The sequence below is a fragment of the Fukomys damarensis genome, unplaced genomic scaffold, assembly GCF_012274545.1.
Source record: "Fukomys damarensis isolate Sample0158 unplaced genomic scaffold, DMR_v1.0_HiC HiC_scaffold_23, whole genome shotgun sequence".
In the NCBI taxonomy this organism is placed as follows: domain Eukaryota; kingdom Metazoa; phylum Chordata; class Mammalia; order Rodentia; family Bathyergidae; genus Fukomys; species Fukomys damarensis.
Genome location: NW_022900935.1, coordinates 13,930,784 through 13,955,263, shown reverse-complemented (window position 1 = coordinate 13,955,263; position 24,480 = coordinate 13,930,784). Strand labels below are relative to the sequence as shown.

The following is a 24,480-nucleotide window of genomic DNA, read 5'->3' as shown; positions in this document are numbered from 1 at the left end:
TCTGGGCTCGGCCCCTCCTCAGCCTGGACCCATCTCTCCAGCACTAGTAAGGCTCCCAGCATGCACAGTGGCCCTCCAGAACCCCACTTGGTCTCCTTGCTTCCAGTCTGGCCTCTCAGAGCCTCTAAAGCACAAAGTTCATGTTCACCTCCCTGCAAAGAGCCTTCTTCAAAATACCCAATGCTGAAAAGTTAAAGGAGTAGAGGTTTATTTCAGCTCTCAGTCTGTAGAGCTTTCTGTCCATTGTCCTTCTCTGCAAATAGAGCCCCAGCTCAGGTCCTGCATGAATGGCTCAAGCCCCAGGCTACCCCAGATCTTGCTGTGAATCCTTCTGTAGACTGTACTTCTGTCCTCTGAGATTTCTTGCAATTATTCAAATATTTATCCTTTATTTCTCCTGGTCTTTGACTTTATTTATTTGCCAAATGTTTACTGAGCCTTTAGCATGTGTCAGGTCCTATTCTAGAAGCCTAAGAATGCAGCAGAGAACAACAATAGCAATGTAAAGAAGACAAAGCCTCTGACTCCAGGAAGCTCACATTCACAGGAGAGTTGGGCAATAAGCAAACAAAGCCTGGATGTATCGAGATGACAGAGAGGGAGGGGATGTTAGATCAGAGGCCAGAATGAGAGTAGGGAAAGAGCTATGGAACCACCAGGCGAAGCAATACAGGCAAAGGGAACCAAATGCATGGTAGTCCTGAGGCTGATACATTCCTCCGAGGCTTTCCCATTCCTCTGCGTCCCTCCACTCTGCAAGACCAATTCCTGGTAATGTAACTTATTACCAAGCCTGATTGGCCGTGTTCTCCCAGAAGATGTCTGGATTAAGGTCTGCAGGGGGAAACAGGAAGTGAAGAGCTGGAAAGGAGGGTCACAGAACAGGAAGCAAAGCTATCATCACAGGTGCCCTGGGCAGCCACAGAGCCACAGCAAGGCTAGATCTGGGGATTACAGTCCTGGGAAATCACCAGCGTCATGCCACTGTCCCATTCCTTGGGGCAGGCCTCAAGAGCCAAAGTAGGACTCATTTTAAGAGGTAACACATAGAGGAGAGAGCTGATTCTCATACTGTAGATGACTCTCATGGGCTGGATAATCCAGCAAGGTACCCAACTTCTCTAAACCTCAATTTCCTAATTTGTAAAATGGGACTCTTGGTTACTTTTGTTGTTGCAGAGACAAAATACCTGACACTGAAAAGTTAAAGGAGGAAAGGTTTATTTTAGCTCTCAGTTTTCAGTCCATACGTCATCTGGCTCCAAAGCAGAGTGGCATGGCAGAAGGCAGAAACAGTCCATGGTGTGGCAGGCAGAAGGCAGCAAGCAGTAGCAGCAGCCCGCCTTCTTTCTGTCCCTTTATATTCCATCCAAGTTAGAAGTCTATTAATTGCTGCCAGCCATACTCAGGGCGGGGCTTCCATTATCCATATCCTTAATCCCAGTATCCTATTCTTAATCCACATTCACACACCCTAATCCAGCCACCTTCAAAACTCCCCACCTATGACCACACGAGGCTTTCGGGGGACATCTCGATACAAGCCGTAAAAGGGCTCAAGGCCTTGCTCAGAGGTGGTGACAACAGGTATCTGCCAAGCCCCATGGCACTGCAGGGAATGTTAAAGTCATTCCACAAATACCAGCTCTTATATTTTCTCCATCTCAGAGGCCCTGGGCTCATGGAGGTTATGGCTCATGCAAGGATACAGGGCTGAGAAACAGCCCCTGAAACTGAAGGAACAGAAAGAGAAAAGAGATGTGATCTATCTGTTGCCTGATCTCCAGATCAGGAGCTCTCCCTAACAGAAATACTGTGCCCAACTGCTGTTAAAGTGAAATGTCAGTGAGTTCAGCCTCAATTATCCACTCTAGCAAAGAGAAAGCTGCAAAATACCCAAAATTGTGGCCAATCACCCCCAGACTAGCAATGAATAAGGGGTAGAGGGAGTTCGAAACTGTCACAGTGACATTTCCGTTACCTTCTCTCCCCATGGATGCTGGCTCATGGGCTGGAGGAATGCCACCCCAAGAAGAGGTGGCACAAAGGTACTCATTCTCTGAACACCCAAGGGTGAGGTCACTGGAGGAAGCTGTTATGCGGTCACCGGACCCAGGACCTCAGGAAACAGACAGATGTTTATGCCCGGCTAGCTGTCATCTCAGCCAGACTAGTAGCGGAAGGCTAATCCTTTCCCTGCATGGTACAGATCACATCTGACTTTCCACTCAGCGATTTCTCAATGACACAATGGGACATCATGGGCGAGGCTGGCCATGGACTGACAGTGGTCCTGAACAAGCCATGTTCTGGGTCCTGCAACCCCTGTGCTGAGGGTCTAGCCTGGGCACCCTGCTGCCTCCCATGAAAAAGGGCATTTATCAGCTGAAGACCTGTGCTAATAGGTGTTAAATAGAGTTCAATGCAGAAAATTGAGAAGTAATAAGACTTGGAACTGAGAGAATAAATTAAGAGGTGATTGCACAGCCCAGAGCCTTCACCTGAATGTTGAACAGGAGGAGGCCTGACTATCAGAGAGCTGTGGGCTGCAGCGGACATTGGGGTGGCTGAGGGGTGTCCAAAAGCAATTAAACAGTTACTATATTTCATTGGTTCTAGGTGCAAGCTTCTCCTTCTCATAATGTCTCTGAAATTAGGATGTGTCTCATATCCCATGCTATGTCACACTTTAATTGGTGGTATTTTTTTCTTTCTTGGTGGCACGCCAACTAAAACTGTACTTTATGACTAAGAGCATATTAGAGTCGATGAAATATGGTAGTGGGTAACTTGAGCAAATCTCCTTCTCTTTCTAGGTCTGATATGATGGGTAAGATCATCATTTATCCATTCACATATTTATTTAGCATTTACTGAGCACCTACCACAGGCTAGACTCTGGGCTAGCGCACCTGTGAACAGTGACCACAATGGCTCAGATTCTGCTGGGTGAGTGCATGCCCCATGCCAGGCAGTTCGGGACACCTGACAGGTGTTGCTAAATTCCTTCCCAACCATAATCCCATGGAGTAGAGTTTATTTTGTTACTGTTTCTCTATGACAATAAGGTCGTTGGAGAAGGGTAAATGACTCACTCAGAGTTGCACACTGGCTACCAACTGGCTGATTTGAGAGTTGATTCTTCCTGTAGACCTCTGAGCACGTGCTTCAGTGCTGCTGAGTGTCCTGGCCACCTGGAGGAGGATGGGACCCATGTGATGAAAAGAGAGGCACAGGGAACAAGGAGGGCACAGTGGGGCGCCATGCAGGGCTGGCCTCCTGAGTTCACTCAGCTGAAGCAGAGACTAGGAGAGGGGGTAGGAGAGGGGACTCATCTGAAGGATGACTGGAGAGACAGAGGGTGGCAATGTCCAAGGAAGGGACAAAGTCCAGGCTGGAGGAGGACACTGTGCATGCAAGGCAAACGCAAGGGAGTTCTGACTCCACCCTGGAAGCAATTAGAGGGTTTTTAATAAAAGCTCTCTAGATATCCTTCTATCCTGATACCTAATTATTTTCTGAATTTTCCTTAGGAAGGTTCTGGAGCAAAATCATTCCACAGTTGTTCATGTTGCATACTGCAAAATCATATCCAGGCAGAGAAGAGATGAGGACTAAAACCCAAAGTATATGCCATCCAGTCAGCCACATACTCATGGCACTGTGTCCTCTCGGAGCAGCCACTTGTACTGGTTTGTGTGAAAGCCCTGTGTGTAGGGACTCACAAGGATCCAGGTAAGGAGAAGCAAGCACGAGCTATCATCGCACAGTCCCCACTGTGTGCTAAATTCTAGACTAAGATGTGATGGCGGCTGAGGAAACAAAAAGTAAGTGACAGCTGTGCCCTTAAAGAGGGAAAAGGTTTGACAAGGAATGAATTTTTTTTTCACTCTCACACGATACACCATGCTGTGCTACAATAGTTTCTATTTGCTGTGTTCCTACTATGCACCAAATGTGTTGCTAGGTGTTTTCTGTGGTTTAGCATGAATACCTGACTCCGGAAAAGAAGAGAGGGTTATCTCCTTCCTTACAGGAAGGATGTGCGACGTGCATGCCTTGCCCTTAGTCACACAAAGACACAGCAGAGCTCCAACTGGATCTCCAGAGACCTGACCAGGCATGGAGCGGTTTTCTCCACCTGGTAGAAAAATGACTTCTACTGAACAGTGACTCTGTGCCAGGCACAATTCGTACCTCCACTCCTTTACAACTCATTACAACCACACAAAGATCTGTTTCTCTTTCTGCTTTGCCAAAACTCATTCAAGGAGTTGAGAGTCTTGCTCAAGATCTTACAGAGAGCACGAAGACAAGCCAGAGTTTGAACCCCCACCTCTCTGGCCCCGATGGAAGTGCTCTAACTCCTCTGTGACACTCTGAGAGCCCGTGCTTCTTGGGAAGATACTTCTGATTCCTTCTTCCTCTTCCAAGCCTGCTTTGGGACTGGCTGTAGTAAATGTTCAGTAGGCATTTGTTGGATGGATGGATGGATGGATGGATGAATGGGGATGGAGAAGGAAAAGAGAGTGCACCTTTCCTGAAGGCAATTCATTCACTGGACATGTCCCTGCCTCACATCACTCCCTGACATGGAGAGGGAGCTTGGCATAATATCATCTCAGAGCTATGCTAATACCCTTTCCTCAAGGGGGGAAATATCACTATGCATGATGAACTATTTGTGGGATTATTGAGGACATGATATGATATGAAAATCATCCTGATTCCCCACTTATTGAGAAGTGCTGCCCAATTTGTCTCAAATGTCACATCTCTGTGTATTAATTTGCTACTCCACAGTACTGATTAAAACGAATGTTCTCCAACTCCCAAGGCGGAGCCATCGGAAATGAAGCAGGTTTGCTCAGGAAGCACACACCGTGCCTCCTGGGCAGAGGTAATGGACGTTCGTCACCTCCTGCCCTGGAGGAGGCCTCAGCAGCCCTGCTGTTCTGGCCAGAGTGGCCTGATGGTGTGAATCGAATATTCAGTACACACATACATACATTATCAAATAGCTTCCATTAGCCCAATGTGGAGATGTCTGTATAATGTTTCAGAATTGGAGGACTCTCGGAATGAGGAAATTATCTCAGAGGCTGAGGCCGAAAGAGGAGAATCAGCCGGATGAATTAGTGGAAGGAATAAACCCAGAGGGGCCCATCTCCCCCATGGCTGGATTCTACTTCCCACTCTAAACCTCTTTCCCTGTGCACACAGAGGAATGCTCACCTTCAACCATCCGTACCTCCAAAAGCCACAAAGGTGTACTTTGTCCCCAAGCAAATGCACCTCTCCCAGCACAGCAAAAACCATAAGCTCTTCCTCCATCTGTCCAACCCTCATGGCGGGTCTGTCAGATCCAGTTCCAACGAACTGTGCTCCTGTGTGCAGATGACATTCACCAACTGCCAACAGACGAAACAGCATACCAAGATGTCTTTCCAGAAGAGACACTCTACTGAGCCTTCTTCCTCCTCTCTACTCCCTTCGGAAGGGGAGATGGAGAGGGACAGAGGGCACAAATTCTGACTGAAAACAAGGCCTGGATAAAAAAACAATTAAGGCCCTCACACAGTAAGCATGCAATAAATATTAGCTCCACGCATGACAGTCTCTAACACCAGCTGTGTGTATGATGTCAGCCTGTCTGGGCTCAGTTCTTTGGGTGGGCTGAGAGCTCTTATGGGGCTAAGACATCTGTGAACTCCATGAATTAATGACATGTTGTGTTGTTTGAATTTGTATGCATTTCATAGCTTTTAATGTATAGCCCCCAAAGTTGAAGGCCTGCTGGACTTGATGCCAGACCCTTTGCTTGAAAGCCAAACATCTCTACTACAAGAGGGAGAGGCTACAATGACCCTAGATTGTAGCCTCTGTTTTTGACCTCCTGAGCTCCAATGTGACAGGCCTGAAACTTCTTCCCTGCCCCATACACACATCCTTGGGCAAGGCTGGAGGTCCTGGATATGGACAGACTCTGCTCCCTCCCCAAAGAAGCCACGGTCTGCCTTGAGACTCGACACACCTGAACAGCTAGAGGGAGTACGAGCCAGGGCACTGGGGTAGGGCTCTGGTGACCTATGGAGCTGACAGAGTTCTTCCATCTCCTAAAGAATCTCAGTCAGGTAAGGTTCGGATGAGAGTGACTTAATTAATTAGCTGACATTTATCAAACACTGACAATTTGCCAGGCTGAGTACACCGTGTGATGTGTGCGTTCTCTTCCTTAATTCTCACAGCAGCTCTATAAAGAAAACACAGGCTGAGCATCCATTATCTGAAATGCCTTGGACCAGAACCACTCCCGAATTTGGATTTTTCCAAATTCTGAATGTATATGATGAGATGTCTTGGAGAAGGGAAGCCAAGTCTAAACACAAAATTCACTTACGCTTTATAATACCCTAAACACATAGCCAGGAGGTACTTATATAGAATATTTTTAGTGCATCTGAGTTTTGACCATCACCAGCCTCATGAAGTCAAGTGTAGTATGAGATTGGAACTCAAAAAGTTTGGGACTTTTGAACATTCCAAATTTTCAGACTAGGTATACTATACTTTTACTATTGTCAGTCGATTTTATAGGCACAGAGGCTGGAGTTCAAAGATATGAAGTGACTTTCTCAAGATCGTACAGCAAGCACAGGACAAGGTAAGATCTGAATCCAGAACCTGGGATCTTAATCCTTGGTATATCTCCTCTCACTTTATGGTCCCTCATCCTTCTAGATTTTGTACTGAGAAAATAAGTTGAACAGAATCTGTTGGATTCTTAAGGAAGCCTCCTGCATTTTGACAGAAAGCTACTAGGAACACAGTGTGTCTGATTTCACTAGGCCAAGAAATAGCTGCTTTGAGATCTAGACTATTAAACAGATCTAAAGGACTGAGAGCTGCCACCTGGAGATGGGTTCTCCCTCCTGGAAAAGCCAGAGCAACTGCACAAACTTTGTGCTGCTAAAATGCAAATATGTAACCAGATGAGGTATTAAAAACCTGCAGAGACTTTCCCCTAATTGACATTTCTGATGTACTTGTAACTCTGGTTTACATGGTGCTCAGTCTGGAATAAACACAAACCATCCTACACAGCCTTTGAGAGTTGTGCGTTAGGAAAGTGAAGAGTCTGGGGGTTGGGATGGGAGCGAGAACACCCCAATGGGAGCAAGACAAAAGCATGAGGGAGAGCCTCCGAGGTCCACCAGCTCCCTACCCTCAGAGGAACACTGACATACAGCAGGGGTCAGAGTCAGAGAGGCACAGAAGGCGACTTGGGCACAGCAGGACGCAAGCAAGTGAACTCCAGAGAGTTAAAAAGCGAGAAGTCAAAGTAAAACAGAAAGAATAAAATGAACATCTGAATGAATATTTATCTGATCTTGGCATGGCAAAAGGCATCTCCAAGCATGGCACCAAAAGTAGATGTCATAAAAGCGACAAATTAAAATTAAAATTAGCGGCAAAAAATTAAAACCGCTGCAATCAGACAGAAAACAGAAAACCCACGGCATTAATAACCTTGATATGCAAAACTACTCACAAAGATGATACGAAAAACACTAACACCCCAGTGGGAAAGTAGGCAGAAACTGGGACAGGCAGTTTACAAAATGATCTACAAATGGCCCATAAGTGATGACAGGTGCTCCACCTTGCCTATAATCAAAGAAATGCAAATTATAACCTCAAATGAAATTTCATTTTTCACCCATTTTAATCAATGAAACCAATTTAAAACTCACTAACATGAAACAGAGGCGCAGGGGAGGGGATGTGTCTGGGCCCACTGCTGCTAGAAGTTTGCATTAGTATAATCTTTTTAGAGATACTTTAGAATTATGTACCAAAATGTAAAATCTGCAAACCCTGACCCAGAAATTGCACTTTCAAAAAATTTAGTTTTGGAAGATAATTAGATGAGGGCTCACCTTGTACACGGAAGGGTGTTCTTTGTCTGAATGTCCACAGAAAATGACTGGTTAAATAACTGTGGTATGTTCAAACTGCAATGGCACCCTCACTGGTATTTATTAGAAAGAACAAACTGGGGCTGCTTTAATTAACACAAGAAAATGTTGGCCTCATTAACTAGACCACAGAACTGCTCGGAGAGCATAATCCTGAGTGCCTGTGGATCTGTGTCTGCGTGCATGTGTGTGGGTGTACAGAGAGTGCTTCTAGGTACACTACTGGGATGACGAGGTGGGGCTGGATCAGGACAGGCAGATCTACCTGGGCAGAGTAGAGCAGGGCAGACCTAGAAGTCAGGAGGAGAAAGAGGGTGGGGAGAGGGCTCCTGGGGCCTCTTTCGAGACCCAGAGCTAAAAAATGAGGTTGCTAAATCTAGAAAAATAAAAATTCAGCTAGCCCCGTTAAATCTAAGGTTCAGATGAACAGTTAATTTTTTAATCTAAGTATATCCCACAAAATATTTGAGACAAACGCATACTAAAAATTATCCCAATTTTTAAAATTTAAAATTCAAATTAAGTGGGCATCCTACAGAATGGGTTTCTCCGATGAGCCTCGATGAGGAGCTCTGGAGCACACTGTTTGCTGTACCCATGGGATGACCCATGCCAGGCAGGAGGCACGTAAGCCACACCAGGCTTCCTGGGTGCTTTCTGCCTCTGACTCCATGTGTCTACCTGCCCATGAATTGGAGTCACCAGCTTCTGCCTTACTCAAGGAGTTTTGCAAGGATCAAAGCACAAGACAAGAGTAGAGTCTTTGGTGCCTGAAAAGCCACGTTAAAACTCCTGGCCATTAAGTAGCCTTAAGCTGCACATAAACTCCCCTGAGACCCAGGGACACATCTGTAAGATGGAGATAGCACCCGTGTGTCCGTGGTGTTGCTGTGAGGATTAGATGAGACAACGTACTGTAAATGCCTGGCATACAGTCAGTGCTTAATACAAGCTGATCCCTTTCCTCCTGTGCAGCATCCCACACTCATGCCCCCAGGGATTAGAAATCAAGCATCTGCTGTCAGCTCCCAGTTTGACTACTGGCCGTTTGATCTTTTCCTTGAAGCGGCAGCAGCCATGAGCAGACACCCTTCACCTGCCTTCACCTTCCTCCCAAATCCGCAGCAGCAGCTCCACTCCTTATCTACACTTTTCACATTCTGGGTGAGGGTGGAGGAGGATCAAGCTCGCTTTGATAGCAGACATTCTGAGGTGCCAGCCTCTGCAAAGGGCAGCGCCCAATGCCATTTTGCAATGGAACTGGCAACATGGGGAGCAGAGAATGGAAAGAAGCCACCCTCGCTTAGGGGCATCCCAGGCTGGCAGGGCCTTGGGGCAGGGTGGGGAGGGCTTCACCACTAAAGTCTGTCTGTCTGCCTGCCTGCATGCTACCCAGAACTAATATCTTGCAGATTCTGCCATGGAGGGCACAGCCAACCTCCTTTCCTGAGAGCCAAATCTTCATAGAGTCCTCTTGATTATGGGATCTCCTCCCTCCCCTAACCTCAGTGAGGCCTAGAAAGGTTAAAATTCAAATGACTGGCTGTTTTCTGAAAGCACAAATTGTCCCATTGTTCAGCCCCAAGTCAACCCAGCAGGCTTTGGTAATTGCTACAGCCTTGGCTTACGGGTGCCAGGCTCCTTTGCATAGACACCCATGACCCACGTCACTCTGTGATAGAAGACAGTCAGCCATATATCCCATGAATCTTGCAAAAAATCTTGCATATATGATAGCACAGAGACTCATACAGTCACTGGTGCTGTTTGTGCAAGGCTTCTCAGAGATCTGACACCCTGTACAGCTGAGGTAGTCCTGTCCTTCCCTGTGGGTCCCATTACAAAATGCTTAGTGTTCTCAGGTCTGGGGTGCCTGAGGCAGGTGAGAGGAGGGACCTGACCCCTTGGCCTATATGATTTTTCCTGAATGTTTCACAATCTCTTTTGCATCATAGGACCTTTTGTGGATCTGATGGAAGCTTCAGGTGAGCTTTGCCTGGTTACGGTTTTCTGCATCAACGAAAATGTTCTCTGTCCATGCTGGTCAGCATGGTAGCCTCAAGCCAGCCATGGCTACCAAACACCTGGCACAAAGGTAGCGTATCGGAGACATGGGATTTTAAATTTTATTTCATCATAATTTAAATGTAAATAATCACATGGGGCCAATCAATGGCTACTGTTGTTGCATAGGACAGCTCTAGGCCAGGGGTCAGCAAATCTTTCCTATAAAAGACCAGAGGGCAAATATTTTATGTTTTGCAGGTCATATGGCCACTGTGGGAGTAGCTTAGCTCTCTGGCTGGAGTGCATGCAAGCCCCCTAGTCATCATGTAAGCAAATAGGTGGGACTATGTTCCAATAAAACTTTATTGATCAAAATGAGCTGTTGGCTCAGTGTGATCAGGGATCTGAGTTTGCTAGCCCTTGCTGTATACTTTCTTGAGAACAAGAACAAGACACACATATACTCAGAATTTGGCCTCTAATTTTAGAGCATTCACAATCTCCCTGATGCCCAACTATAAACACTGATTGTAACTTATAGGATAAAGCCTTTGTTTTCAAAGGGCCCATGAATGTGTCCGCAAATCTGCTCTGTTTGATGGAGAGGTGCTTGGTGTTGTGGTATTGTCCCCCTAACAGGGTAGTGTGCCCAGAGTCAATGGCCTGCCTTTTTTCCTAAGATCTCACGAAGCCTCTGTATTGAACGAAGATCTGCAAGGGCTGCTAAATTAGGATCCCACTAGGACCTACAGACCTATGTCAGTCACTCTCAGAGTTGTGAGTACCTCCTAGGCTCACTGACCCCACCCCCACCCACAAGAGCAGTCAGTTTTTCAAGGCCAACACGCTGTAGAAAGAGCTGTGTCCAGAGACATTCAAGAAGCTTCTGAAAAGGCCCTGCTAAGAAAGGGTCTGGTAGCTCAAACTCTGGGAGAATAGTTGGGTTCAGAGCCAGGAGAAAGTAGAACCAAGATGACCAAAAACATGGACTTGCTATTGTGAGGAACTGATTGCTTAAAAAAAAATAGTAAGTCAAGATATCTCAGGAGTCCTCACTTTAAAGACAGGTAAGTCTTTGTTTAGGAATCCTCAGTTAAAGTGAAATGGAGTTGTCAGAAGCCCTTGGGTAAAGGCATATGCAACTGTCTTAGGGGTCTTCTCAGGAATCTTCAGTTAAAAATAATTTAGGTCTTCAGGAGTCTTTAATTTCTCAGGTCAGAGCATCAAACTGCCTCCCCCATACCCTTACCTCCAGGGGTGGATTGTGCTGAGGAGGTAGGATTTGCATTTTCTCCACAGTGTACTCCTGGCTAAGACAAAGATAATATCTATTTCTATACTTCTATAGCTTCATTCACAAAAAACACTATTTATTTAAGTTACTTTTTCTTAAACAGGTCTCACGATGTTACCCTTGTCACAAAAAGTCTCCAGCCTTGGGCTTCAGCCTCCCTACTGGTAGTAGCTGTGATTACAGGACAATGCCACCCTACCCAGCCTATCCTGTAAGTTCTCAAACAAAGGCAAGGGAAAGAAAGCTTTCAAATAATTGGCATGCTTTACTAGGGTGTTATGTCATTACTGTTATTAATTATCATTAACAGTCTTAAAATATGCCTATTAATGATCTCAACACAAAATAGCAGTGCTGGTCTTAGCCAAGAGCAGCATAATTACCTATTAATGAGATGTAAATTTCCTAGGGAAATGACAGAGATCTAGAAGTACCACCTCTGAACTAACATAATAAAGTTAATAGTAATAATAGTGTATAATCTGAAGATATTAGTGTTAATTTGAATTCTAACACCATATTTAAACAGACTGAGAGAAGTGGAAATTATTTGCATAGCTCAAACTAAAAAACCCTAATCCATGCTATTAAGGAAAAATTGATTGTTCTTTTTCTGAATGATATAAAACTGACTCTTTGCAGTCACCATATTGAGCTTACAGCTGCTTATTTTATTTCTTTTACTTAGGGTTTCTATCTCTTTTATTTTCGAAAACAACCTAAGGTACTTCATGCAATTAAGCTCACTATAAAACATAATTTTGAAAGTGAAAAACACAAGAAAACCCAGTGAAAGAGGATGGAGAAGCAGATGGTCTCAGGCCCTCAGGATAAACCACTGTATCTGATTTCAAGCTCAGTCTCAGTAGAGGCCATTGCAATAACTGAGTTACTGGTTAATAACCAGCCTTATTAGGACAGACACAAGCTCAGAGCCCAGAGAAACCTGCCCTGAGCTGGGAGCAGCATGGCCTTGCCTGTGACTCTGACAACACCACATCCCAGGCTCCTGTGGCTGAGTCAGAAGGCACCTACCTTCGTAGCTGGCGTGAAAGCCCTGGGCACTGACCGCGTAGTCGCTGATGAGGCGCAGGGACAAGGTGGTGGCTGCACTAACGATGGTGGCTGGCAGCTGAAAGCCAGTGAGTCTGAAAGACAAGCAGGTGCAATTAGAGAGAATGCCCCCTTGGGAAACCACACATCTGTTACACACTTATTGAGCCCTTGCTGGATGTGCAGTGCTGATCCAGGCACAAGGTGTATTAGGGTTTAGATTTTGAATGTCCCCTAATGGCCCACGTGTTAAAACCTTTGTCTTTGGTGTAGAGCTAATGGGAGGTGATGGAACCATTAGGAGGTGGGGCCTAGTGGGAGGAAGTTAGGTCACTGGGGTGTGCCCTTGAGCAAACTTTAGGACCCTGGCCCCTCCCTGCAACGCTGGGGATTAAATCCAGGGCCTCGTGCATGCTAGGCAAATGCTCTACCACTGAGCTACATACCTGGATCTCTCATTTTGGTTCCCAGCTGCCATAAAGTGAACAGCTAGCTCCACTGTGTGCTCTCCACCATGATATGCTATCTTGCCACAGTCCCAAGAGGAACGGGAACACCCAACTCTTGACAGAAGGTACTAAAATCATGAGCCAAAAATTAACATTTCCTCTTTGTAAGTTGATTATCCCAGGTATTTAGTCACAGTGATAGAAAACTAACTAACACATGGAGGGATATGAAAGTGGTCCAAAGGGGCATCAAAGGTGCAGTGATTTTCAGTAGAGGTGATGGAAATCTGCAATCTTGTGACACAGAAACATAAAATGTGACTTTCTCAAAGCCAAAGTCTAATCCACCGAGCTGAAGACCTGACTGCTGTATTTGTCTCTTTTCCCTTCTTCTGTTTTTTCCTGTCCTCTCCCTTCTAACTGAGGTCTTTTGAAGTTCTGGATAGAATTCTTCATGAATTTACAATTAATAACTGCTAGTACATGATATTTTTTTCACATACTGAGGATAATATATCCAAGTCTATTAACAGAAAGTGGATACTTCTTATCATAGAGTTTATTCTTTAAAAGGAGGGTCTACTGTTTCATAGAAATGAGCCCTTACTAGCTTAAAAAAAGAAAGCAAAAAATAAAAAACCCAACACAATCTAGAAATAATCACTCTTGACAGCTGATATTCAAAGAGATGGAAAGATCAACAGATGGGTTCATCTTCAGTGAAATAATTTCATACAAGTGGAATCATGCTGTGCATGCTTTAAAATTAAAATGTTTACATATGCTTTGGGGGAATTTACATGGAAAAAAAAAGAAATGGGTGAAATGAAAGGAACTGTTGAACCTAAAATTATATGTTTTTAGCACAAGATAGTAATTTTTAAAATATTTTACTATAGTTAAAAATAATGATACTGGAAATCTCAGGACACATTTAGGGAAGAACTTGTCTGCCATAGTATCCATTCATGATGGTGCCCACTAAAAAATGTCAGTGTACTCATACAAGTGAAGGGAAAGTGGTTCATTTTCTGTCCAGCTTTGTTCTTTATGTTCTCTTTCAGGTTTGCCCTGCCTCTCCTCATCACCATCAGGGCACTGGGAAGGAATTCAAGGTTTCCCTTTATCCTAATCATTTCTAGGTAGTAGTAGGTATCTGTAGTACTCCTGGATCTCAGTCTATACCTCTCATTGTTGTATGACATCTTGATGCCCAAGATGACCCATGAAGAATAAATATGAGTATTTGGCTCAGACAAATTAAAGTTGGTATTTTTTAATTCCCACTACAAAAAAATCAAGTACTAGATCAAGCTTTTACCCTATCCTCCACCCTAATCTTGTAAGATTCATGCTAACTCAAAATGAACTCAAGGAAGAGGGACAAAAATGCAATCATGAAGAGGATGACCAAATAAGTTTCAAGGTCATCTTCAAGTATAAAGATGTCCCAAAAAAGAATTCCTACCTCACTCCATATTCATATCTTCTCTCTCACTTTCTCACATGGGTTAAAAATTTACAAGTAGAAAAATGAAACCACACATATTACAAGGAAACAAACATTTACTATATCATGCTGGGGAAAGCTTTTATAAGCCCAACATAGTTAGAGGACCTTTTTTTTTTTTGCTTCTACCTGTCCATCTTCTATTCTGGTAACCCACCTGCTCACCAGCAACAGAGCTGGGCAAATGATCAATCATGGCACACTACCCTTCATTTTTATGGACTGGTTCAAGGTATGGAGAACAGGAGAAAGCCACACAATCCATACAGGGTCATTTTGAGTCCTTTCATGGGAAATGACAGATTCTGAAAGTATTTTAGTTTTGGATCTTAAATCATTAAAATGTAAGCTTGGGGCTGCAGCAGTCTTTTTATATCACACAGAGCTTAAGAAAAAAATTATATCACCACATAGATATAAATGAAAGCTGAGCAGGAGTTGGAGGCTTGATGATGGATTTTTGAGATCTTTGATCCAGCCATGCAGAGAAAGCTATCTTTTCAGTGCCCAGTCCCATAAGTCAACATTACTTCTTTCCTTTGTTTCTTTCGTTTTGTTTCTCTAGCTACTTTGATTTTGGTTCCTATCTCTTGGAATTGATTGAGTACCCAAGATGATAACCCAGAAGCCTTAAAGAGATCTTGAATATGGATTTAATGACATGAGAATTAAAAGCATATACAGGTGACAAAAGAAACGGTAAAAAGATAAAAGGAAAAACACAAACTAGAAGATTATATAAAATATATAGGACAGAGAAAACGTTACTACTCATAACTAGAAAGAAGACTTACAAATCAATAAATAAAAGATTAAAAGATGGGCAAAAAAACGGAAAGAGCATTTATCTAATAAAGATTAAAATATGAAAACCAAATCTACAAGACTCATTTTTCACCTGTCACACTGGCAAATAGCCAGTGTTGGCAAGGGTTAAGAAAAATAGATCTTGAAATTATCAAAAGAATAAAGAAATAACACAAATTACACACAGATACTTGAAAACTTCAGTAAAAATGACCAGCTCCCTGGAAAGTACACATTTTCATAACTCCACCAATAAGAAACAGATAATTTGGATAGCTTCATAATTATTAAGGAAATTGAATTAGCAACTTTCAACTTTCCTAAAAAGAAATAACTACAGCAGGTTGTTTTCATTAGGGAATTCTACTAAGCATATAAAGGAAAATTAACACTAACTCTCCTCAACATAATCAAGAAAGCCAAGGAGGAAGGAACCCTGCCAAACTCATATTATGAGGCCAGTATAACCCTGATACTAAAGTCAAATACAAGACAAATAAAGGCAAAAAAAAATTCAATATCCCACATAAATAGAAACAAAAATCCTGAACAAAATTCTAGCAAAGAGAATTCAGCAATATATAAAAATAATTATATACCATTACCAAGTGGGGTTTAATCTAAGGATGCAAGGCTGGTTCAATATTTGAAACTCAATTAATATAATCTACCATATCACCAGCCTAAAAGTAGAAAACTCTCGTGCCCATACCAATTGATAGAGAAAAAGCATTTGACAAATTCAATACATATTCATGACCATATAAATAAATAAAACCTTTCAAGAAATTAAATACAGAGGACACTTTTCTCAGTTTGGTAAAATATTTTCCAAGTACCTACAGTGAACAGCACAATAATAAAAGCTGAATGCTTTTTTTCTAAGATTGAAAAACAAAGCAGGAATACAACAACTTAGAGAATCAGCAAAAGACATGAAGAGACACTTTATCCAACAGAGTATGGATGGCAAATAAGTACACAAAAAGATGTTCAGCATCATCAGCCATTAAGAAAATGCAAAATTAAGACCACAATGATATACTAGTACATATCCATTTGAACAGCTAAAGTAAAATAATGACAATACTAAATGCTGGTGATGATTTGGAATGACTGTATTGTACTAGTCAAAATTTCATCCCTGTACATGTATCCTAGAAAAATGAATACTTACATCCACACAAAAACCTGTGGATTGTTCATAGCAGGTTTATTCAAAATAGCCAAAATCTGGAAACAACCAACCTACCCTATAATAGGTGAATGATTAAGCAGACTACAATATTATACCTTGGAATAAGACACAGCAATAAAAAGGGGTGAAAGATTGATATATGTAAGACCTTATGTGGACCTCAAGGGCTTTATGCTGAGTGAAATGAAAGCTAATTTCAAAAGATCACATACTATATGATTCCATTTATATAGAATTCTTGAAATGGCAGAATTAATGAGATAGAAAACAGATTTGTGGCTGCCAGCAGTCAGACACAGCAAAAGGAGAAAAAGTATGTATGACCATAAAGGAGATCTTTGTGATGATGGAATAGCTCTGTATCTTGGCTCAGTGGGGGTTTTGTGGGTCTGCACATGATAAAATGACATAGGAGTATATACACACACCTTGCATCAATGTCAATTTCCTGGTTTTCTTATAGTTATGTACTCTCTGACCAATGGAGGGGACAAGGTGAAGTGTACACCAGACCTTTATGTACTATCTTTGCTACTGTCTTCGTATCTTCAGAATTAGAAGTTTTAAAATAAAACAGAATCATTGTATTTCTATGGACAGTACCCCAGCCCTCCATTGAATGTGACCTAAAGTCTGCCCTCCTGGATTGGACCTTGAGCTTGGACTTAGTCCTTGCCAGGCTTCTCACATTAGCTGCCTCCTGTCCATTCCAGCGCCCATAATCCTCCCTCCTCACCTGCAGCACCTGATGGGGGCTTGCTGGAGATGGAGCCTAGGTTACCGCTCACCTGTCTCTTTATTGTTGATTTGCCTATGTATCAGATACACTTCCCTCACCTCAAATATTCATATCCACCAGGGACAGATAACTACACCACACTGGACCCTCACCATCAGAATACCAAACTGTTCCCAGCAGAGCCAGACCTCTATCGAGATCTATCTCCAGGGCTCCATGCAACAGGCCCTAGTTGCTGTTATCTTCCAGGGCACACAATTCACAGAAGCTGCAACTTGCCCGTCACCCATGTCCACCAGAATTATGCCCCTGGGCTCCTTCTTACTCCCACTGTGGGAAGAACTTTCTCCTCAGCTACACACAGTGTCACGGAGGAATCTCCAGCTTTGCCAGGGCTTCTCACATAAAAATGTCTCTGGGAATGACTTTCCTGGCTGACTGACTGGAGTTAGTTTTATCCCCCAGGTTAATTCTATGGTGTTTTTGCATTGCTGTTAAAGATTCCTAGATCTTAGTTTTTTTGGTACTATATTGACACAAGCTGTGAACAGTTAATGCACACTGTCAACAAACAATTACAGTTTTATCACTTGCAATATATGGAACTGCAGCTTGCTAGGCATTTTCTCTAATCAGATGTTTACCACTGCTCTGTTATTTCCCAGAGCTGGTTAATAATTCCAGCATGAAGGGGTCTTCAGAGGCACTAAAGTGGAAGATCTCCCCACTTGGATACTTGAAGCCTCAGCCCCTTTCTTTCTCGACCCATTCATTATGTCTGCGATTGGCCTTAGAGAAACTGCTGACTCTTCAGGCAGGAAGCTAGTATGTTGTGTACTGGAATGAGCAAACATGCCGTGGAGATGTCCCTACTTTCCTCTGACAAGTGTACATGACACACTGAAGGGAGTGACTCGTCCTTCAATAGCAGAATCAAGAGGTGGAAGAGAAATGGGGTAAAATGATGGAAGGTGGCAAGAGGCCCCCACTGTTACAGGTGATTGTACCTGGGGACTCTAAAATATCCAGTGCTCTCTACATTTTGCAAACAGGTGTCGTGGCCCTACATGCATGATATTATGTATCTTCTATTTCATTGGGTTTATTGCCTTTCCCACTTCCTCGAGCACCTTCACTTTGCCTCCTGCCTGGTTCTGGATCCACCCATGGCCCTCTTCTGTTCTTTGGGTGGTGGATGGAGTACTTGACAAAGTCCACATGGCCTGAATGGCTTGGCCCTGCCAGCTTCTCTGCTTTTTCTCTAGCCTGGCTCCAGACCACCCAGTCTTCTCCCATCAGGGGCATCTCAAGCGTGAGAGAGGGGGCAGTCTAGGGCATGGGGAGTAAGGGTGGGTGTTTCTCGTTGAGAATTTTAAAATAGTGATATAGTGACTCTAAAAGTCCACTTCTTCTTACCATCTGTCCACATTTCAAGTAATATAAGAGATAAATTACTCATCGTTTCCTCTCTGCCTACCCACTCCTTGGTATATGACTGATTTTAATTTCCCATCCTCAGGGACTTCGCACACACTATTTCTTGTTTAAAAATGTTTTCTCACTTTCCCTCCACAATTAGAAGGAGTTGTCTAATTGACGCTTTCTTATCATTTAAATCTCATTCAGTCTCAACATTGTTTCTGGAAAAATTTGTTCCTGACTTTCCAGACTATTCTATTCTGCACTCCTAGGTCCTTGCAGAACTTACTGGTGCTCTTCTCCATGCATCAGTGCATTTCCAAGCTTTCCTTCCAGGCACCTAGTGGAATAGCATGTCCACCCCTGCTGAGGTCAGGCCTGGTCACGTCCTGGGCTTTCGCCCTGAGGAAGTAGATAGCTGGGAAGTGTGCGATTTCTAGAAAGAAGTCATGAGTGGTCTCTGCCCCTTTTGCAGGCTTCTCCTCCCTTTCCCCTGCTGCAGTAATCCTGGGCCTCATCACTGAGGATCCCTGAGTGGCTCCTTAAGCCAAGAGCTCCTGAAAACCATTTTTGAACATGCAGACAAGCAGGAAATAGTTTTGGTGAGTTAAGGCATTGCAAGTGGAGGGTTGTTTGTTACCACAGTGTAGATAGGAGGCACTAAAAAGAGTTTGTTCCTCACAGTTCCCAAGAGGAGGAGCACGCTGTGCCGTGCAAGATCACTTGGGGAAGTTTTAGGATCTGTCAGAAGGCCATAGGAGCCAGAGGGAAATGTGGGCAGGAGCTAAATTGTGGTTTCCTAGATAGAGGTTTAATGGGGTAAACAGTGTTATTATTTTGGAAATAGCTTCATTCAGATCTCCTTCACAAAGCTAGAAGTCCCATGAGGCTGGGCTGTTTGTTCTGCACATTGTGAGTTGTAGTCTGAATGAATGAGTGAATGAATGAACGGCAGGTTCTCTGGCTCATCCAAGGGCAGCCATAAAAGGGTCACTGGTGATCCTGCTGCAGGCGGGAGAGACATTAGGCTTGGGCTGAGAATCTCAACTTATTGGTTATTCTCTGGCACACCCACGGAGAGAGGTCAGATATAAACAGAAAGTAGACTGCCTTGGACATTGCCTTCTCCCAACTACCTCAGCACAAAGAGAGCTTCAAAAGGGGCTGCCAGTAAGAATGGGCAGAGGAGAGTAACAGAGGTTAGGAGGGCACAGGGAGCCCCAGTGCCGAAGAGAGATGTCCAATGTTGGGACCAGGCTTGGGGACAGTTAGAACAGTGAGATCTGCACTGCATGTGGAGGCTGTGAAGGTACAGAACTGCATGAAACTATTCTCCAACAAGTGTTTCAGGGTGTTCATTGATTAAACAGAGAACTGGGAAGTACTGTGTTAAACGCGGTTAAGCCAGGACTTTTCAGAAAACAAACAAACAAAAACTAAAGAGCTTGTGAGGGCTTTTAATGAGCTAAGTCAGAGTCAACCTCCAAGGCAAAAATAGATTATATATAACAGCTCCCAAACCCATTTGATCATAGACTCTTTTATTCTTGTGTATTGTGTGCTCCAGGGCTCTGTGGAACCCTCTCTGGGAAGTGATATGCCCAGAAAAGACAGGTCAGGAGGCGCAGGCTGTTCCCACAGCAGCCATGAAACGGCTGTTGATCTGGATCTTAGAAGTTCCAAAACCCAGAGAGACCAAAGGGCAGATGATTCTTGAGCTGCCAAAGATCTAGAAAGCCCAGTGAGAAAGCCCAGTGATAAAGCCCCATTTCAGAGGGTGATCCATGCATATCTCTACTTTGCGATCTTAAAGAGCCAAACTAATATAGAATTATCCAGGAATAAACAGTAATATAGCAAATTGGGCCTTTATTGAATGGTTCTTATTTAAGGCTCTTAGCACATCAAACAGTGATATGTAAAAAGACACGTCAATTGACCTTGGGAATAAAAGAGCAAATGTAAGCTACATTTGTCACACTGACAGGCTTGGCAAATAGTGTTTTGATTTGCCAGCAGCCCTACTCCAGACAGCAGCCACTAGTTAGATACATAAACCATTAAGCTAAAAACAGAACTATCATTATGGGCATCATCTAGTAATTTGCAGGTAATTGATGGACATTAGTCATAATCATACACAGTACATAGACATACACATACACCCTAGAGACACATGTTCTCTCTGGAAATTCCCATTTGCATTTCATCAAGAGCTTCCAAAGCTGGGAAACTTTGAAAAATGGGCTTTCTGTGCTCTCAGTATGTATGTCCTACACCCTTTTATTTTTAGTTCATCCTGTGGGCTGAGGTTCTATGGAACCCTCTCGGGGAAATGCCAGGCCCAGCGAAGGCTGGTCATGGAGCTACACTAGTCACAAGGGCACCCATATTCCTGGTCTTGAAATCCCTGAAACTGAGAGTGTAAGCCTGGAGAGGTGGTTCTTATGCAGTCTCAAGATCTAAGAATTCTCTGATTTACCACCCCACTCCTCCATTTCTAAAGGTGACCTGAACCAGCTGAAAAAAACAAACAATTTATATCCAAAGGCTCTTCTCTGTCATGTTCTATCCTCTCCAGAAAGCCTCTCTTGGCTTTGCAAACCTCTGCCTTCAGCTGCAGGTGCATTTATTTTTGGAGGCCCAGAGAGCTGTGCTAAGAATGGCTGGGTGGGAGCAATGCTGGCTTCTGTGTAGCCATGCATACTCTCTAGGATGTGTACTGGCTTTAGAAGCAAGATCTGGAGTGAGAGCAGGCCCACCTGCTGAGGTCTAAAAATAGGGGAGCAGCAACACACGTGCAGAATGCAAATGTTCTAAGTGCACTCGTTGTCAAGACCCACTGGTGTTTTCCACAGAACTGAAGCTTCTCATTCTGCAGCAAGGTGTCCTGGGTGTTCACTCCCTGGGCTGTACCAGCCGTTCCCAAGCCAGGTTTCACAGACTGCTCTCCAGTGTGATGTGAGTAGATTTGCCCAAAAAAATGAGCAAACGTCTTTGGGAACTGCTACAATTGAAATAGCACCACAGTTCCCAAACTGTACAATAAATGCTCAGGAGTGCTGCAGCAGATTTTCAAGGAATACGCGGGATATTTGTACCCAACTGATACTGTACATCACCATTTCTTTCAGAAATGTAAAACTATTGGCTCAAGAGAGTTCAGAGTTTCAACGTAAAGCTGCATTTCATCAGATAACACCATTATCTGGGCTAAGCTAGGGATTTGGTAGTTGGTGTGATATGAAGGAGATGCCACGTGAAAGTCAGTGTGGAACAAGGTATGAGGGTGGTAATGTCAAACAGACTCCAAAGTCGGACGGTGTGTACCGCCCCACAATCACACGGTGTGTACTGTCCCACAATGACACGTGTGTGCACACGCACACACGTGTGAGATTAGTACATGATTGCCTTGTGGATGAATACTGTTTTTGTTCAACTTATATTTGTTATTTTTCCAACAGCTCTAAGGTTATCAGGTTGTACATACTTATTCAGTTACAGTAGATAGACCTAGCTACCTAATAAATGGAGCTAGTACGTTTTTCTTTTATCCGTTGAGCACCATGGAAATAACATAGAGGCAGTAATGGCACCTGAAACTAAGAAATTTGGAGAACCTCTGCATTATTGTACTAAAGGCTCTGAGAAGTCCTGCAGCAAGAAAAAATAAACACAGTTAGAAGCAGAAGTCTTGTTTCTGATATTGGCTTGGTAAGTGTAAATCAATATTACCCATGATTTGTTCTGTGATCTTACAGGTTCGAAAGAGAGACTCCGGGCTGATTTTTTTCTCACTGGTAACATTTTCAAATTTTTGCTCATCAATCACTCATGCAACAAATACTAATTGCATGCCCTTAAATTAAATGTCATACACTTTGCTTGTTTCTAAGAATGGAAATTGCCAAGACATGGACATGCCCTCCAGGAGTTCACCCTCAAAAGGAGGCATTTACATCAGTGCATCCAGAAATCCGTTCACTTCTCAGCACTTTCATTCCTACAGGATCCTGGATCAGGCCACCTCCATCCCTTGCCTCAATTACTGCAATAATCTCCTCTCTGGGCTCCCCACTCACCCCGTGTGCACCCATAAGCCACCCTCCACACAGCAGCCTTTATGACTGTTTGAAGTTAGATCGTGTCAATTTTCTGCTTGGAATTCTACCATAGGTGTCCCACTTGGTTTGACATAAAAGCCAAAGTCTTCATAGCGATCTAAAGGCCCTAGGCAATCCTTTTCTACCAGCAGCCACTCCCAGTGCCTCTCTCCTTTTTACCAACTAGTCTTCCTTATTTGTTCAGTCTAGCCATAATGGCCACTTCCTACTCCTCAAAAATACCTGGCAGGTTTTTATCACATGGACTTTGCCTCGATGGCTCCTTTAGATTTCATCTCTAACTCAGATGAGCATGGCAGGTTCCCTCATCCTCTTCAGGTCTTTGCTTATACATCTTTTGTACCAAGGCCTTTGAAGACCATTCCATTTAATACTGCAAACTTCATTCTCTTTTGTTGCATCTTCTCCACGAAAACCACCATCTGATACACTCTATATCTGATGTAAGTCCACCTTGCCCCCTAGTGTATGAATTTCATAAGGGCAGGAATTTTTATCTATTTGGTTCATTGATCTAACCCTAACACTGAAAACAGTGCTGGGCATAGCATAGGAGTCAATAATTAATTTAATTGTTGTGGGAGATACGGTTATAATGCCACACAGTTTCTGTGGTGACAGAGATGTGCCCAAGGAAACTGACATCACCAGCCCAAGCCAACATAAAAGGATACATTGCTAGCCAATCATCCAATGACTACTGGGGGCCGTGGTGGAATGGGGAGGTCACTTCCAGCAACGAAGATGGCACAAGTAGGGAAAAGACAAAACCCAACTCTCCATGTAATTTATGAAATTGTTCCCAAACCCATGACAGTAGAACAAATAAATACAACCAGCTGCTGCTCATCCTCTGCTTGTTTGCCATGACTGCTTAATTACCAGTCTCCCCAAGAGAGGGGATTTTTTTTTTTTTTTGAGACTACTCAGCCTTCCAGCAGATGCAGACATTATTTACGTTCACAGGAGCTAGGAAACCTGGACTCTGCTTGATCATCCATCATGGAGACTGAAGCATCCAGGGCCATACAAGAGGTTGGTGGGGAGGGGAATGGAGAAGGCGACTTCAAGGAAGAGGGGCCATCCTGTTCTGGAAGCCTGCTACCCTTGGATCTGCCTCTCTAAACCCAGGCCTGTGACTTCACCCATTTGGGAATGGGAGCCACTCTCCAACAAGGCTGCACATAAAGCTTGCACCACCCAGGGGGTTTGATGGAAGAGCAGAGAGCTACCTCGGGCCTCAGAAGGTGTCCGTCTGGGATTGCCATGAGCCAGAAGAACTTACTTTTTACTCTCATGCACCAGGAAGACACAAACAACAACAGTCATCCAATATTAATAAGTGTCCAGCAGCGTCTTCCCATGGGATTCTCCGTCCTGAGGACTCTGTGCCACCCAGCTCCTCTGACAGCTGCTGAGACCAAAATGGGAAGGAAGAAAGTAGAGGCTCTGGGAATCCTAAGGAAGCTCAAGATGGTGAAAATGTCTGCAAGAGGGTGGAGAGGATGTACAGAGAGTCTACCGCTACCTCTTCCTGTACCAGATGTTCTTCCTGTTGGCCACCAGAGCCTACTCTGGGCACTATGCTTGGTCTGAAAAGATGGGCTATGCATGGTAAAGGCAGCACTTTACTATGTGCTACACACAGCAGCTGTTCCCGGGTCAATGGTACTCATCATCATCTTCATCATCACTGTCAGCTGCAGCACCACCAAAGATGCTGGTATGACGCAGGAGAAAAAAAATAAATGAACATCACCCTCTCAGAGACTTTGCCTTCTCTTCTGGGGAAGGGGTTACTTGCCTTTTTGGTTGTATGCAGGAAAGTTGTATCAGGTTTGGTGAAATGATAAGTTTGCTAGTGACCTCAATGAGTTTAAGGCAAAGCGTACGGGTGC

General features: G+C 43.8%; 1 protein-coding gene across 1 annotated transcript in view; it reads right to left on the bottom strand.

The window, feature by feature from the left end:
- The window catches only part of Csmd2 (CUB and Sushi multiple domains 2), a 553,879-nt gene that overhangs the window by 442,548 nt on the left and 86,851 nt on the right, over positions 1 to 24,480 (bottom strand). The window contains 1 exon segment of the mRNA XM_033767260.1: positions 12,316 to 12,428. Within this exon segment, the coding sequence (XP_033623151.1) occupies positions 12,316 to 12,428 (113 nt within the window).